This window comes from Nycticebus coucang, chromosome 10 (assembly GCF_027406575.1).
Source record: "Nycticebus coucang isolate mNycCou1 chromosome 10, mNycCou1.pri, whole genome shotgun sequence".
In the NCBI taxonomy this organism is placed as follows: Eukaryota; Metazoa; Chordata; class Mammalia; order Primates; family Lorisidae; genus Nycticebus; species Nycticebus coucang.
Window position 1 is genome coordinate 94,432,255 of NC_069789.1, and position 18,320 is coordinate 94,450,574.

Sequence of the window (18,320 nt, forward strand, 5' to 3'; positions counted from 1 at the left end):
CTGGAGAACTACACTTGGCCAGGACTTGGCAGAGAACACCTTTTCAATGTTGATAAGTCCAGCTCTCAGCAAAAAAGGCTGGGAATCCACTTCAGAAGAGGTCTAATTTAAATGAAATTGCCCAAGCCTAGGAAACTTATCTGAAATTGGCCAGGCCTAGGAAACCCAGGTTCCTGTCCAACTCTGAATGAAGGAACCCTGTATCAGGTTTAGATTGGATGCCCAGGATGAAGTTGAAGAAATGAATAGAACTGAAGAGGACCTTGAGAAAGAAATCACACAAGATTTAAAAGCCATTTGGGATTATTTTACATTTGAGAGAAGCAATTTGACAGCATGCACCAAGGCATCTATAAATATTCCTATCATTTGAACCAGTAATTGTATTTGTGGGACTCTATTCTACAGAAATAATCTTGAAAGGAGGACAAGCTTTATGCATAGAAAGTTTATTAATAGTTTTTTTTTTTTTTGCTGTTTTTGGCTGGGGCCCGTGCCCCACAGGCGCTGCCCCTATTATAGTTTTTTTTTTTTTTTTTTTGTAGAGACAGAGTCTCACTGTACCGCCCTCGGGTAGAGTGCCGTGGCGTCACACGGCTCAGTTTTGTTTTTAATGGAGAAAAATGGAAACCATCAGTCTAACAACTGGGAAAAAGTTATAGCGTATATTCTTTCCGTGGGGGTATTTAATATGCTGTCATTAAAATTATGAGTATAAAGAGAGTGTTACACTACAGGAAAATACTTCCAAGTTAAAAAAGATGTGAAATTGAACATAGACTATGGTTATAAGTTATGGGAAAGGTGATGGGGAAGGTAAAATCTCTCAGTTAAAAGGGTTGTCCAAGGGTAGTAAAATACGTTTTCTTTCGTCTTTATCCTTCTATTTTCCCGATTTTTACAATTAGTTAATTTATTCAGCAAATACAGTATTTATTGAGGGTCTACTATGGGCTAGGCCCTCTTCTAGGAACTGGAGCAAATAGTGAATAAAACACAACTCCAGTCTTCGAGTCAGAAAATTAACAAAAATTAATCATTTAAACAACACACTGGACAATTAGCACTCAAGAAATAAAAGTGATATTGCATCTACTTTTTGATCTGATATCACCAGAATAAAAGTGATTTTGCATCTACTTTTCGACCTGGAGTGGAAAGGTATTCCTTCAGGTGAAAGCACAGAGAACTGAATTCGTTACCGGCGGAGCCGGTAACACACGGACAGAAACGAGGCGCCAGCCCTGCAGGCGACGCTGCAGCTGGGGCGCAGCGCGCGGGTTTAGGTTGGGCGCGCGGGGAGGTGTAGCAGGTCACGTGACTCGAAGGGCGGGAGGAAGAGAATAGAATTAGTCCCGGCACGGTCCCCACAAAAAGGCGGGCGGAGCCGAAAACCAAACAAACGTCCTCGGAGCGATTGTGGGTGGAGCCGACGGGAGCGGTCTTAGCTTTCAGAGGCACGGCCTGCCCCTGAGTTGGTTTTTCGGTTGTTGATCGCCGCAGCTTGGCGGTCCGCGGTCGGGCTGAGACGCGCGGAGCAATGGCGACCTTTGTGAGCGAGCTGGAGGCGGCCAAGAAGAACTTGAGCGAGGCCCTGGGGGACAACGTGAAACAGTAAGAGCTGCCCCAGCTCAGCCTCCATGCCGACTCGCGCGTGCTCTCCTTTCCTCGGGCTGCCACCAGCCGGAGGCCTGTGCGTCTTCGCATCCGCGGCGGCGGGGCCTCAGCTTTTCTCCGGCCGGGGCGGGGCGGGCTACAGCGACTTTCCCGCTGGAGGGGCCGGGCTTCCTTGGCGTACTGGGGACACGGCGGGCGCCTTTGCCTGAGACTCTGCCCTGGATGGGGCTGGAGAAATGCAGTTTCTTGCCCGAGGGCCTGATGAGCGTGTCCAGGCCCCCAGGGGGGCTGAACGCGTGAGGCTGGCCCGGGGGCTGAAAGAGCGGAAACGCGACGCGCCGGGCGGGAGTGCGCCGGCACCTGGAGGGCTTCCTGGAGGCGGAGGCCTGTTGAGCCGTGTGATTTGCCAGGCATTGTTAGTAAGCTCTTCGACAGGAATTTCGGACACCTATGGACCCTCTTGTAAAATAATAGTCTTCAGACACCACGACAATTACAGGGGGGAAAACAGTAGGGAACACTTAAAACACCTTTAAAGCGCTTTAAATGTATTAGCTTGGTCTAATCCTCACTGCAGGTATAAGATTGGTACAGTTATTATTTCCATTGGATGAATGGGAAGACTGACACCTAGCGAGGTTAAGGAACTCTTTAAAAGCCACTGCCAGGATGGGGACCCACACCTCTGATTCCCAGCTTATGTCCTACAGGGGTTGTAAAGAATCCCAGAGAGGCCCAGTCAGACTTTCAGCTGGGCTCAGGACCTGGTACACAGCTGAATGGCTGAGGGTAAAATCAGCATCCAGCGAAGGCCTAAGCCAAATAATGTCATAGAAGGAACCTCTGAGATACAAGTACAAATTTGGAAAATTTCAAAACACCATTAAAACTTCATTTTTCAAAAATGTAGGAAGCAAATTAGAAGCATTTAAAACTATAGTGCCTGTGTTGTTGCTGTATGGCTTCAGTGGTATTCTAGCTATTTGTATTACTCAATAGATAAATACTTTTAAATGATGGTGGAGGAGCAAGGTATTTGAGGATACTTTATTTTCTTCAACACTTTCTTCTTTTCATCTTTTCTCTGTTCTTTGGTATGACTGGATAAAGTTATTTAGCTTGGATGTAGGTGATTTTGGAGTTTTTCCTTCACACAAAATTTTGGGGTGGCAGGTTTTACAGTCTGCTTTTCATCCCAACAAGATACTAATAAATCACATTTGTACAAAGACTAGAATTAAACTCTAATCTATTTTTATAGAATAATTATTTAACATTTGGTAAACATTTATTGACTTCTAAAGAGAGAATGTAGCACTTAGTATTTTTTCATCACTAGAAGTCCAGTGCACTATCCAGCCATCCATGGTGCCACAGAGCCACCTCCACTTAATATCTTTTAATATTCATGTTTACTGTTAGTCTGTTATTTGTGCATTTAATTAAAAATTCCTGGTCATTTTAATAGGTAAAATTGCCAGCTTTCACCTGTTACATACAGCTTTTTACTTTTGTAGTACTGATAACATTCACATTTTTTTTAAGCATGATGTGAGACTTTTCACTCAATTCCGTCTAGAATACTTGCAGGTGTCTGAAAGTGAACTGTATACACTACAGTAAATCTTAAGGACCGTGCTTGTGTGATAATTGACTTTAATCCTGATTAGATGTAGTGGCGACCTCTGTGATCCTACACTCATCAATTACACACAGGTTCAGGGCTTCCAGAAGTATTTTCAAGAGTTAGCATTCCTTGTTCTTTTTTTCTTTTCTCTTTTCTTGCAGTGAAAAATTAATATGTAGAAAATGCTCCCAAACAAATCCAAACCAAGCAAATAAATGCTGTAAATGTAACCTTACTCACTTTTTAAAGGCCAGTATAGATTTTCTGATGTTGGTCAAATACCAAGCTGTCCTTAAATTTGGTGCATTTGTGGCATGAATTCCCATTAGCAGTGAAATCAAAAGAGGTTTGTGTGCCTGGAACAGTATTGTTCTGTATTTGTTTTTCCATTCTCTCATTGTCCTTTCCCCTTCTGCTCCTTAAAAAGTGTCTCTTGGTTAAACAGTGTGTAATACTGCTATACTGTACAGTAATTGCTCACATTGCCTTCATGTGCACTTTGGTTTGGTTTGTACAACCTTACCATGTAAATGTGATCCTTGGTGGTAAGTAAAACATAAGGTTATACAAGAAGCCTGGATATGAGTTCTTTGCTGTTTATCTAGTAGTCCAAGTGCCTTTCAAATCTCACTGGGTCAAGTTGTCTGTCCATATCAGCTTCTACAAAGACTCAGGCTTTGCTAGCCAACTCACTTTGTATTAGTATCCAGGAAAGTGTCATGTTCAAATAGTTATTTAATTTTTTTGAGGTCTTGGTCATGTTTTCTAGTTATCTCCAATGCTTCCTGTTCTGACTCAGGCTGCTCACCCATATCCTTACCTTCATAGAAACTGACTAATTTTGCTTTTGGTATTGCCAAGGGAAATAGTTTTTGTCTGGTTATACTGTGAGCTAATCAAGGGACCAGGATTGGGGAACAAGCATTCTTAACTCTTGGTAGCCAGTTCTGGATATTTGGGCTAGAAAGTTTGCCATTGGAGAAGAAATAATATGTGGGCCATTATAAAAGTTTTGACATACACAAAAATCATGAAATGTAAAATTCACACAGCTGGAAACAAATGAAGCCCGCCCAGCAGCACTGATAATGTGGAGCAAGTTGACACTTGCATAGTGAATCAGAAAGGACACTGTCAACTGTGTTTCGTGGGAGTGAAATAATGGACAGTCTGTCTCAAAACTTTCATAGTGACCCATGTAGTATCATTTTGGAGAGCTTTGTAGTACAGCCTTGCCTTAGTTTCAGAACAAGTCAGTATTCTAAATATGGCTACCATTAGCATCTGGTAAAATAGTGACGCAGGGCTTTTATTTTTATTTTTTATTTTTTTTCATAGTTTAATGTATTTTAGTAGCTAACTTACAGGAACAGCACAGAAGACAGACAACACTGAAAACATTTACTTGCATGTAGGACAGCTCAGGAAAGTATAGTGAATGGATGGAATCTACTGTGTGATGAAAATGCTACAAACACCATTTAGTTGCCATCAACGAGAAATTTACTTGTTTTAAAAAAAAATCCAAATGCTGGCATTGTCCAGAAAAATTAACAGGTTATTTATAATTGTTGTAAAGTTGAACTGCTGAAACTTTTCACTGAAGCATTTTGACTCACATTAACGCCGCACATCCTCGGAATTATATTAAAAATTCATACACATGGCCAGGTGTTGTGGCGGGCGCCTGTAGTCCCAGCTGCTCGGGAGGCTGAGGCAAGAGAATCGCTTAAGCCCAGGAGTTGGAGGTTGCTGTGAGCTGTGTGAGGCCACGGCACTCTACCGAGGGCCATAAAGTGAAACTCTGTCTCTACAAAAAAAAAAAATTCACACACAAATGAAAATGAAAAAACTGCCAATACCTGATTTCTGTCCCCTGTTTTTCTAGTCGCAATCATATTTTGACCCCATGGGGTGGGGGATGGGAGGGAAATCTAATGTTCAGAACTACCATAACAGGAAGAAGAGAATTTTGTTTTTATAATTAAATGTTTTTCCATCATAGTGGACTCTTAAGCACGTTCTCCACTTACGAGGCCTGCTGGCTGTCTTTTGGCATAATTGTTACACATTTGGCGCAGATAGCACACAGGTTGGTGTCTTCAAAAAGGCCAGATAGTCCTCACTTGCCTCCTTCCAGCACTCTTGAAGTGGGGATCTGTCTTAAAGTCCTGAGCAATTTCTCACACCAGACGCTGGAATGGAAGTGCAAATCAGAAGTTCAGGGGCGCTGGGTCTAATTTCTTGGAGTGCCTGTACAGTACCAGGTCTGGAGCGATGTCGTTTCTTTACCGCTCCAGTAGAGGGCGCACTCTTGAGAGCGGCTTTTGTAGCCAGTTGCTTCCTGGGAGCTTCACCAGTGAATTTGCGAGCAGTCTGCTAAGTACTAGCCATGTTACAAAGACCTCCTTACTAAGTCCCTTTCTTTGGCTGGAGCTCGGCCAGCTAGAGGCCGTGCTGGTGTTAGTGATGGCCAACACCAGGCTTTTAAATAATAAAGTTTATTATCTATCCTCTTGTTAAGTAGGAAAAACTTATTTTTTGTAGAGCTTTATTTCATTTCACATTATTCCTGCTCTTTTTAAGAAAAGTATGAAAGCGTCCATTGTTTGGAAGTTACTGTTGACCTATTTATTGACTATGAGTCTGTGAGTATCAGGTGGTAGGGGTGCCAAGCTCTGGACCCCTACAAGTGTTTTGCTATTGAGTGAAATGGGCCTGAAAGGTGGCAGTGTCATGGGTTTTGGGCCTTTTAAGGCTCCATAAAAGCTGTGGTTGTTCCCTTGAAAAAAAAAAAAAAGGAAAAGAAAAAGCAAGCACATGAACCCAAAGTTTTGCATGCAGTTACAGACATAGGTAGTTAAATACGGAGATACTTACTGAGGTGACTTGAAGCTAATCCACATACAAAAGTCCTGCTGTGGATATAAGAAGGCAGTGAGAGTATTAAACCATTACATTTAGAAACCTGGCATTTTTTCCCGTTAGGAACTCAAATAAGCATTAGGTGAGAAGTGGATTTGAATTGAAAGTGACAGGACAAATAACTGATTTTTAATCCTGTTCCATGAACAGGAAACAGCTTTCTCAAGGACTGAAATAAGGGTTGTGAATGTCATGTGAAAAACCATGTGTTTTACTATTATTTCTAACAATGTTAAGGCATAACAGGATAATTTATTTTATTTTTTTTTTGCAGTTTTTGGCCAGGGCCTGGTTTGAACCTGACACCTCCGGTATATGTGGCCAGTACCCTACTCTTTGAGCCATAGGTGTTGCCTACAGGATAATTTTTTTTTTAACCAGTTACGTAGTATTTTTTATTATTAAGTGATAGTTTTTACTTTAAAAAATCAGTAAGTTTCTCATATCCATAGATGCATTCTTCTTGTAGGATGTTTAGAAACCCATTTCTTCGTCCAGTTAGATTAAAAATTGAGTTCATATGAAGGGAAAGATGTTACCTATAATAAAGTATAAATTACCTCCTCTCTCTGTAAAACATGGACACATTTTAAAATATAGATCTTAAATGTGGGATTCTGTAGAGTAGGTCTTTTAGAAAGGTGATTGTGGGCGGCGCCTGTGGCTCAGTGAGTAGGGCGCCGGCCCCATATGCCGAGGGTGGCGGGTTCAAACCTCAGCCCCGGTCAAACTGCAACAAAAAAATAGCCGGGCGTTGTGGCGGGCGCCTGTAGTCCCAGCTGCTCGGGAGGCTGAGGCAAGAGAATCGCGTAAGCCCAAGAGTTAGAGGTTGCTGTGAGCCGTGTGACGCCAGGGCACTCTACAGAGGGCGGTACAGTGAGACTCTGTCTCTACAAAAAAAAAAAAAATAAAATAAAGAAAGGTGATTGTAAGAAGCAAAGTTATAGTTGTGTTTTTGCTAAGCAAAATGTGAGTCCAATTTTGCATATACCTGCTGGTCTTCTTTTGGGGAGGACTTTCTGTTTCTAATTCCTAGGTGTATTAGTTTGCTGGATCTAACAAAATGCCACCGATTGGTTGGTTTATACAACAGAATTTATTTTATCACAGTTTTGGAGGCTAGATGTCCAAGATCAAGGTGTTAGCAGGTTTGGTTTCTTTTGAGGCACAGACGACAGCCTCCTCATTGTGCATTTACATGGTGGTGGTTCTGTATATGCCTTGTGTCTGGGGTCTCTGTCCTTATCTCCTCCTCTTATAAGGACACCAGTCATACTGGATTAGGGCTGACCCTAATGGCCTTATTTTGATTCAGTTACCTCTTTAAGGGCCTTGTCTTCAAATACAGTCATATTCTGAGGTACTGGGGTCATGGCTTTAATATGAACTTTGGACTGGGTGTGGTTGTTCACACTGGTAATCCCAGCACTCTGGAAGGCTGAGGTGGGTGAATTGCTTGAGCTCAGGAGTTCAAGACCAGTCGAGCAAAGCAAGAACTGTCTGTACTAAAAAAATAGAAAAACTAGCTGAGTGTGGTGGCAGGTGCCTGTAGTCCCAGCTACTTGGGAAACAGACAAGAGGATTGCTTGAGCCAAAGAGTTTGAGGTTATTGTGAGCTATGATGCCATGGCACTCTACCCAGGGTGACTACGTGAGACTCTGTCTCAGAAAGAAAAGAAAAAATTAATACACATACACACACATGAATTTTGGACTGGGGACATAATTCAGCTTATAACCCCAGGAAATGCAAAATTTTCCCTGGGAGTTGGAGCATATAAGGTGAACTGGGGTAGAATCCAAAAATGTGGTTCTTAATTTTGTTTCTGCCTCTACAGATACTGGGCTAACCTGAAGTTGTGGTTCAAGCAGAAGATCAGTAAGGAAGAGTTTGACCTTGAAGCTCATAGACTTCTTACACAGGATAATGGTAAAATAATTAAGGAGTTATTTTACTATTCTGAACTTTTCTGAGATGTGCAATAAAGTAAAGCTTTTTTACTTTATACAAAATAAAATTGTGGTTTTGGTGATATGTGAGATCATCTTAATAATGTGAACATTTAAAATTAAGTATAAATAATGCAGTGGGGACATGCGGAATTTTTACAAGCTAGACTAAAAGTAGTGATTTCTTTATGATGAAAACATCTTGTATTTGACTTGTGGCAATCTTCCCTTTTCAGTACATTCTCACAACGATTTCCTTCTGGCCATTCTCACGCGTTGTCAGATTTTGGTTTCTACACCAGGTAAGGGAATGGAAATACTTCTAGTGCATTTTAACCAGCAAAGCCAAGGAGCTCTAGCTTCCCCTGACACATCTGGTATTTGCAGATGAAATGGTTTTTGAACTGCTCAGAAGAAAAATTTTATTATGTAGATACAAACTCTTTTACAGACCTTAAAGCCAGTGATTTTCCTGTACTTACTTTGAGTTTTGATCTTTACTCCTCACTCAGCTACATTTTAGATTACTTAAATGAGTGAGAATTGAGGAAGAGGGTTGGAGGTTAAGATGAAGGTGGTGAGGGAAATGAAGAGAGGGTACTTGATACTAGAAAATATTGTTTAGATAGAGATGAATTACTGTAGGGAAAACTACAATGTATGTTGGAAACCTGGTTAGATATCAGCGCTTGGAAGGTTAAAGATTTGTATGTTTAGATTATTGGTAGAGAATCACTGGTAGGGGATAGTTTCATTTTAGGGGGTGGGCGAAAACTAAACCTGTCACTACAACCTAAAGAGGGATAAATAGAAATACTGACCCCTTTGCCACTAACTTTTTGGCACTTCAGCAATAGATAAAGTTAAAAATCACCTCTTAACCATCTTATTTTAATCAGTCAACTCAAAGACAAAGAAATATATTGAGAACCTTCCTTATGATGAGTCGTCCTGGACTCTGTTAAAAACTTAGATTCATAGGTATCTCCTGCTGGAAATGAATTTTTTTTTAAAGGTTTTGGGTGATTCTGATGATCATATATCAAAAGCACATGTTTTATCTAGTAACAGCTGGTATTTTGTATCATACCTCTCTGCTAACCTCTACTATATGCTAACAATTTACTTTGGTTTTCCTAACACCTAGTTCTTCTGCCCTGAGAGAAGTTATTGTTGATATAAAGTATGGTGAACAGCAAGCACTTGTTCATGGGACTTGGTGTTCACCACACTTTGTATCAGTAATAGCAGGGGCTGCTTCCCTTAATACCTGCCAGTGCACATTCTCCCACCGGGCCAGAGTTTTGATGTTCTAGATGTTCTGTTTAATTTAAATAGAAGTAGGCTTTAGTCAGACCTTTTTTACGTTCAAAGTTAGATCACACAGATAATCTACTTTGTTGTATAAAATCTAATTTGATCAGAAAAGCCAACATTTTGAGGACTAGATCTTACTTTGTAGATAGGTATATTGTGGTGCCACGTACTCAAATGGTAAGGGGCATGGCCAGAAATGAAAACCCTGGTTGATAGGATTTTGCCACTAGTTTACGTAATATAATTACTTGGGTATTCTTAGCTTTCACATTTATAAAATAGGTTTATAAATGTGAAAGCTAAGATGTTTATAAAACATCTACCCTATAGGATTATGGAAAATCAGATGAAAGAACTTCTAAAAAAGTGCTTTTAAAAGTAAAAAAATGGTGGGCGGCGCCTGTGGCTCAGCGGGTAGGGCGTCGGTCCCATATGCCGGAGGTGGCGGGTTCAAACCCAGCCCCGGCCAAAAAAAAAAAAAAAAAAGTAAAAAAATGGCAAACAAATATGAAGTGTTAATAAGTATAGGTGGTTGATTTTAATTAAATACAATCCTTTGATATTCTTGAATGTTCATTAATGGTTATTTAAAAATAAGTGAAGAAACATCTTATTTGGAATATGAGAATATATTTCTTTGTCAAACACCAAAAACTTATTTTCTATAAATGAAATTAATATTTACTAGGAACAAAGAGATGATTTCTTTTAAAAGGAAAATATAGTTCTTGAAAATATAGTTTTGGATGGGCTAATTATTCTAAGCTAGACAGGAAAGATAGTATTTATTGGCTGTAACATGTTAGATACGTTACATGCATTATCTTTAATCTTCACAACAATACTGTAGGGTAGGTGTTGGTTTCTTTTTATGGATAAGGAAACAAACCTAAGAGAAAAGGAATTTGTGCGATGACACCTTGTCCAGCTAGTAAGTCGACATGCTGGATCAAACTAAGATCTCAGTGCTCCTGGAAAGTCCTCCCCCTTGTTGGGTGTCCTCCCCCTTGTTGGGTGGTCCTTGCCGTGCTTTGCTTCCTCCCCCAAATCACCTCACTGCACAGTAGCAGCTTGTGAGCTATGTGTGCACAGGCCTGCTCCTATGTGGTGTCCTCTGCATGGCCGGCCTGCTTTTTTGTCACCTCTTAGCCTGCAGTTCCATTGAGCAGGAATACATTTCTTTGGGAAGTCATCTAAGATTGGCTCAAGTGAGATCTGGGTGTGCCAAAGATGGAGAAAAGGAAGTTGACTTCCCAAACAGTTATTTTTTAACTGAGGAAGTTGGAGCATTTTTTGCAAATCTTTAAAAACTTTTCTTTCCTAAAATGCAAAAAGGGTATAATAGTAACATTTTACTAATATTATGGATGATTTTTCTTTTCATTCTTAAACATTTTATTTTGTTTTAAATTTTTAAGTGTACTGTAATGAGTATGTATTTGATTTTAATATTAAATAGTTCGTGTTCATTTTTTATCAGTAGTACAAAACTTTATTTATTTATTTATTTATTTTTAGAGACAGAGTCTCACTTTGTCGCCCTTGGTAGAGTGCTGTGGCGTCACATGGCTCACAGCAACCTCCAGCTCTTGGGCTTAGGCAATTCTCTTGCCTCAGCCTCCTGAGAAGCTGGGACTACAGGCACCCGCCACAACGCCTGGCTGTTTTTTTTTTGTTGCAGTGTGGCTGGGGCCAGGTTCGAACTCGCCACCTCATTATATGTTGTGGATGTATGGCATTTACCTTTCCTCTGCTTTCATTTTTGGTAGGGTCTTACAGGAGAGATGAGGTAAATATATGTGCTTAGTTCATTATCTTAACCTAGAAAAATTCTGTCTGTTTACAACTACCACTACTACTAAATAAAACACTCAATAAATATTATTTAAAAACATAAAAAAATTAGTCTTCCTAAAAATTTTGATTACCGCTAGAAAAAAAATGATTTGAGAGAGTTTTAAATTTTGTGTAGAGAAGTAGAAAGAAAAGATTTGAATTTAGGCATTTATTATTTATTTTCATTTCTTAATCATTCTATACTTTTTAGTCCAAAATGAAAACAAACTTTGCAGTTAACTATTGTCATTATTTTCACTTATGGTTATTATTTTTCTGTCTCACAGAGTGTGCTGGATCTTTGCCTTGGACAGGGGGTTCTGCAGCCAAACCTGGAAAACCCAAGGGAAAGAAAAAGCTTTCTTCTGTTCGTCAGAAATTTGATGTAGGTCGTTCTCCAATAGATCTTGAAAATGACTGACTGAAGTACTGTTGTGATGAAGCTAGCTTGAGTTTTTAAATGAATATTAAAATGTTAGAATTAGAGTTGAAAAAAGAGTGAGTATGGTTTGGGGAGAAGGGTTTTAAAAATCATGAGTTCTAGTTATCTAAATTTTTATAATTTCTTATTAAATATTAATATGTTATCATTGGTACCTAATGATTTTTCAGTTAGTCAAAACTGTGCCTTTATTGTCTCTCCTCTTAAGTTTTTTGAATGAGTGTTTCTCAGATTGAGGACCTCTGTTCCAGGGGTTCAGGTGGCTTAGAGGCCTCTGGCAGGATCCTGTACAGAAGGCCCGATACTTGGTTTGCTGCTCTATTGGCATCTTGAAATTCCTAATTTTGAATATAGGGCCCTATATTTTGTTTTGTCCTGATCCCAGTCCTGGCAATGAGGAAGGAGAGGGCTTAGAGCCATTTGTCATAAAGGTATTTGAGGAAAAATTAACAAATATTTTAAGGTAAATTGCATTTTGTTTTTATCTAGGGAAAAAAGAGTCCCCATAGTAGCCCTTTCATTGGTTTGACTGGGTATCAATAGCTTTATTGATTAACATCAACAAACATTTCTTTCTTTCTACCTTTGCTCTGTTTTCTGTCAGTCACATTATTCAGTCTAGAGGGCATTGGTATCCCAGAGAGGCACATCTGGTTTAAAAAGGCATGTTTGGTAAAAAATACAGTTTTATACTTAGAAAATGGGAAATAACAATGTCTGTATAACATAACTTGATACAGGGACAAACCCTCTTTACTACAGAATCTTGTAGGTTTGGCCGTAAGCAAACGCTACCAGTGGCCTATCTCCCAGTGATGATGGAGAATATGAATGGGCAAGTAGAATACCCAGAGGAAGGCTGAGATTTAATGAATGAAAAAAGATTGAGAAAAACTATTTTAAATAGTGTGACTATATTTCAGGTTCTGTATTGAGAATTGTAAGTAGAAAATAACAATAACTAAATTGTTACACTACATAGCATTATCTTGGAAAACGTATTACGTCTGTCATATTGGTTAGCTAGGCTTTTTAACTGAAGCATTAAGTGTATGTTCATATGTTCAGAACCTACTTAAAGTTGTACTTACCATGCTCTAACTTGTTTGAATAGAGTTCTATACTTTTCCTCCTTTCAATTGTTATTTTTTGCACAGGCCCATACATTTTGTGATCACCAAAGTATTCATCGAATAGAATAAACTGCTATGCATACAACCATTATTTCCCTTAATTCATGTCTTCATTATTACCATGTAATTGGTGTGAAACTGATTATTTGTGCATGAGTTTTTTTTTGTTTGTTTGTTTTTTGTTTTTTACCCCTGTGGTATAATTTCAGTGGCATTAATTGGTAGAATTTCAAATTCAGTACATATGGGTTACTTTTTATTTGTGTCTTACTTGCCACTGTAACGAATAATTTTGAAAAGTTTTCTTACTCATAGCATAGATTCCAGCCTCAAAATCCCCTCTCGGGAGCCCAGCAGTTTGTGGCAAAGGATCCCCAAGATGATGACGACTTGAAACTTTGCTCCCATACAATGATGCTTCCTACTCGGGGTCAGCTTGAAGGGAGAATGATAGTGACTGCTTACGAGCATGGGCTGGACAACGTCACTGAGGAAGCTGTTTCAGCTGTTGTCTATGCGGTGGAGGTTGGTTTACCCTTGGCAGAAATAACTTTACAGATTGTAAGAAGCTTATGTGTTGTTAAAGTTGGTACTGCAAGAAAAGAACCATTATGCCTCTTTGATTTCATAAGATTGTCATCATTGAGATTGTTTTCTTTTAAGAGGAGAAACACTTTACAGTCCAATGACTTGCTTTCAGTCAGTAGACTAAGCTTTTCAGAAAGGTTACATATGACATAAACTTCTGCTTGATGTGATTTTTAATTTGTCAACAAGGGAACAGTTTGTAAGGAAAGAAGTGATGTTGAGACTCCTGAAGATTGAAGCTACTGTGTTTGTAGCATTAGACTTGGCATCTGAACAGGGGGATTCGTGTCTCAGCACACAATTTCATTCATCCATTCCTTTTAGTCATTTAATTATTTAACAATACACATTGTGGTCTGTAGTGAACAGGTACTGTTGGGTAACATCAGTTAATTCCTTTCAAGTCTCTGAGCCTCACTTTTCTCATTTATACCTCAGAGGTGATAGCTGGTCTCACGAAGTTATAAACATTAAATGAACTCTGTGTAAAAACCCATTGTAAACAGTAAAAAGTTTTCTTTATATAAGGTGGTCCCATTGATATAATTGAAACACCCTTCCCGAATCTGGCTCCCTGTTAATAATAGTAAAATGGTGCTAGTCGCAAATATTTCCCAACTTTTTCTTACATACTTCACTCTCAGAAATTAAGTACCTAATTTTTTGTGTGTCTATTTCTTATATATCTATAGTTTATTTGGCTTTTGAGAGAGCTGAGTTTTTTCTCATGCAAGGATTTTAGTGGATTGGTATTATAACCACTAACATCAGATTTTGAAGCATTTTTCCCATTTTTAAGACAAATTTCAAAGTAATTTTCCTCTTCTAAGAGAGTGAAACTAATTTAGAGGTGCAGAAACTTTTAAAATAAATTTCATATAGAGAAAGCCCATATTAAAGAGAACTAAATAAAAATGGGACTATACTTCCTCTTTCCTTTATCCTCCTACTCCCCTGGTTGGCTTTTTTTGAACATTCCTTTGGTTCTAGCTTGTGCCAACCTGTTCCACATCTCCATCTAAATGCTAATGAGCATTTCTTGGTCAATGGATATAATATGATTTGTTTTTAAAGAGAAAATCATGCTATTTTTCTTTTCTGTTTTTACAGAATCACCTTAAAGATATACTGACATCAGTTGTGTCAAGAAGGAAAGCTTATCGGTTACGAGATGGCCATTTTAAATATGCCTTTGGTAGTAATGTGACCCCACAGCCTTACCTGAAGAATAGTGTAGTAGCTTACAACAACTTAATAGAAAGGTAAATGCAGTTTCTTGTGGTCTTGTCCATCCTTTGCCAATTGGTTACACTATTAAATAATAGATTATTGTTTCCATAGGTTAAAGTACCTTCAACAGCAGTTTAATTTTATTTCTTAAATCCTATCCTTGCATGATTATCTAGTGAATTTTGGTGTACTTTTTATCCAAAGTCAGTTCCGGAGTTTGGCTGCTGCCTGTGGGTTAATGTGATTGCCCCTCGCCTTCTGAGGTAGAATGGAGTAATTCTTTTGGGCAGTGCACCCTCATGGCTCCAGAGAGGCAGCACATGCTCTCAGAAGCATGACCTGTGAATGTTGGGTCAAGGCTGTGTTTCTTGTTGGTGGGAGGATCATTCAACAGGTCCTCATTTGGCTCTTGTAGCTGTAGCTCAAAGAGATTCCTATGTCCTAAGTCCGTTGAGGGATCCAGGACCGCTGATATCCCTAGTCACCCCTTTATGAGATAGCCTTAGATCACCTTCATCCATTATTGCCTTTCTCACATTTCGACCTCCCTTTCTCACCCCTACACTCCCACTCCCTTATTTAAGTCTGAATTTAAGCCTTTGGGAAAGAAAAGCAAATTAATACAGTTTTCCTCCCGGTTACTGAAGACACTGAATGTCGTCTGATTGCTGGTTAGTTAGGGAGAAGACAGGTAAGAAATCACAGGGGAATACAAATTTAGAGAAAGAAGTGTAACAAGGGAGGGCTGGCAGGTGTGAAGGTGTTGAGGAGGTAACGGAAGGCAGGCAGGAAGTCTGTAAATGGGAAAAACATTGGACACAGCTTGTAGCACTGACACCACACCGAGGAGGTTGTACTGGTGCCCGCTTTGAAGAATATCACCTTCAAGTGGGGTCACTGTAAATGCCATGTATGGTTATTTATTGTATAAATCTCATTCGGGCATAGCTGGGATTATTTGTCTTCATTTTTAAGTCATTCTTCTCTAGAGAAAAACAAGCAAAAAAAATAAAAAAGTGGCTCCTTGTAGTGGGTGATGTTGGGAACAGTGTCTGACCCTGGAGGGACACTCGCCCCTCTCCCTAGCTGGCCAGCCCCTTGTGAGGGTTTTGTCTCCCTGTGGGCTGTTTGTTGCTCTTCACAGGGCACCTTTTGTCTGGTGCTCTAATCCCATGTTTGTCCACTGTGCTTTCCTCTGAGTTAAATCCCACTCTTTCTTTGTTTCTCACAATTGTATGGGTTATCTCCTGCTGTATTACGATGTAAAGATCATGCCTGACTTCTCAGCTTGTATTGTGTCTGGGCACGATTTTGGGAAACTGGCAAGACCTGAATGAATTTTTCCCTCTAGTTTTGCCTGTTGCCCCTTTTGTGCTGTGTCTTCTTTTCTTGCTCTTTTTGACCCCGTTGTCTGCAGTATCTTTCACTTTCCTCTCCAAGTTATTTGTTTTCATTTTTATATTCCTTTGTTTAAGGCCCATAATTTTTTTCAACAAGAAGCTCTTTAAGGGCAAGAAACAGTTTTGGTTCAGGATCCTGCGCTAAGTACATATTTTAACAGTTGAAGGAAGGAGGGTAAATGTTGTTGTATTATATTTTGTTTCCAACCTGATAGATGGGCTGCCCATAAGAGTTAAAATTACAGACTATATTGTGTATGCTGATAAATCTTGAATGGATTTTTGATTCATTTTAAGATATTTTTTAATAAGATTCTAGCAGGCAACTCCTATTCTCTTACAGTTGTTCAGTTGTTTCCCTGCTGGGAATGTTTCTGAAATTTTTATTTTTAGCCCTCCAGCTTTTTCTGCTCCCTGTGCTGGTCAGAATCCAGCTTCGCATCCACCCCCTGATGACGCCGAGCAGCAGGCTGCACTCCTACTGGCATGCGCTGGGGACACGCTGCCTGCCTCTTTGCCTCCTGTGAACATGTACGACCTTTTTGAAGCTTTGCAGGTAATTCTTGGCTCCTTAAAGATTTATGAGTAGGTTAAAAGAGTCTTCAAAGAAAAAAAAAAATGCTTCAAGTCTGCAGAGATAAACATTAGTTTTTTTCCACTTCTTGGCTTAGGGATTTTTAGTGTTTAATGTTACAAAAGCCATTAATATTAGCCTCTTGGTTCAAATCCTGAGCCCAGGAATTCTTCCTAATCTACCTCCCTTTTACTTTCTTGATAAAAGAAAAAAATCACCTCGTTCCCTTATTCCTAGTTTAGAAACTTGTTCCTTGTTTCTTAGTGTCTTGGGATTCATTAGATTTTGTGTCATTATATGAGTGTTTTATTGACATAAATGCTACTTTTATATCTTGGAAAAAAGAAGTCTGCTAAAGTATAATTGGAACCGTGCTAATTTTTTAACCGCAGGTACACAGGGAAGTCATTCCCACACATACCGTATATGCCCTTAACATCGAGAGGATCATCACGAAACTCTGGCATCCAAACCACGAAGAGCTGCAGCAAGACAAAGTTCACCGTCAGCGCTTGGCAGCCAAGGAGGGGCTTCTGCTGTGCTAAATTCAGATCTGAGGGTAAAGGGCCCTCACCAAATTCATTGTTTACTGAAAATTGAATTTTTTGGGGTCCACATTTCAAGGCTGAAGTGTATAGTGTATATGTAACCTTTCCTATGGAAATGTGACATCGAGTACATTGTGTTGCTACTGTGAAGCCACTGACATACACCTGATTTTGATAATGACCCATATCACTGTATGTATGTGCTCCGAGTTCTGGGAGCAGGCACTGATGTGGTTCTGTGCCTGGCGTGGAGGTGTTCAGGCATCTCAGGCTTAGTGTCCTGTGGTCTGCACGTAAGATAGATGACATCCTAGAACAAGGACACTGTTAGAACTTCATCCCCATGACCACAGGACTTCTGGGTGTTCAGTGACATCGTATATTTTATATCTAAAAGTCTAAAATTTCTGCCTATCTCCTAAAGAACTGTGCTCTTGCATTTTAGATGAAATAACCTATAGTGTTAAAAATCAGATAACTCCTAAAAAAAATAAAACTAGATAACTCCTTTAATGACATTTAATTTTTAACAGCTATAGGTAGGCCCCTGAAAAATTCATTATAACTCCATAGAAAATATGACTTAGAAATGTTGTATTGTTACACAACATAGTCTTTTCCTTGCATGTAAAACCAAACCAAACCCTTTGAATGCAATTAGCCTTATAAAACCTCTTAAGTTTTTTTAGAGTTAATATATTCCAAGTCTTTGATTGGCAGGCTCATCTATTAATTATTTTTATAGAATGTATTATAAGAAATCTATACCAATTGGACTTATGCTTGGTAATTATTCCTATGAAATATCTATTTCTACCCTTTTAAGTGATAAAGTGAAAATAATTTTCATTTGACAGTATTATTGATAACCAACTTTGTTTTCTAGAGATACCTTGCTTTTTGCTCAAGAATAGCATTGATGGATAAATTAGAATGTGTGGAGGGGTTTGTGTATGTCTAAATATAAGGTGTGTTGATTTGTATATATATAGTTCACATACCTGGATGTGTATTTGGTTTCATACTTTAAATGTGACAAATAAACCTTTTGGGAGAAAACATTTTGTTATTTATTAGAGTAAACATATATAAGGAATACTGCCTTCCTTAGAAATACGAAAACCTTCGTTGAG

General features: G+C 39.2%; 1 protein-coding gene across 2 annotated transcripts; it reads left to right on the forward strand.

Moving 5' to 3' along the window:
* The first annotated feature begins 1,338 nt into the window (after positions 1 to 1,338).
* TADA1 (transcriptional adaptor 1) lies at positions 1,339 to 18,239 on the forward strand. 2 transcript variants are annotated; one of them, XM_053605584.1, is made up of 8 exons: positions 1,339 to 1,614; positions 8,008 to 8,099; positions 8,356 to 8,421; positions 11,560 to 11,657; positions 13,163 to 13,372; positions 14,546 to 14,697; positions 16,459 to 16,621; positions 17,032 to 18,239. In XM_053605584.1, exons 1-8 carry the CDS (start codon positions 1,541 to 1,543, stop codon positions 17,182 to 17,184), a joined length of 1,008 nt encoding a protein of 335 aa, XP_053461559.1. In that variant the 5' UTR covers positions 1,339 to 1,540; the 3' UTR covers positions 17,185 to 18,239. The 2 variants fall into 2 exon arrangements, with proteins under 2 accessions (XP_053461559.1, XP_053461560.1); XM_053605585.1 differs by having other exon boundaries at positions 1,571 to 1,614; positions 13,168 to 13,372.
* Positions 18,240 to 18,320: the final 81 nt, after the last annotated feature.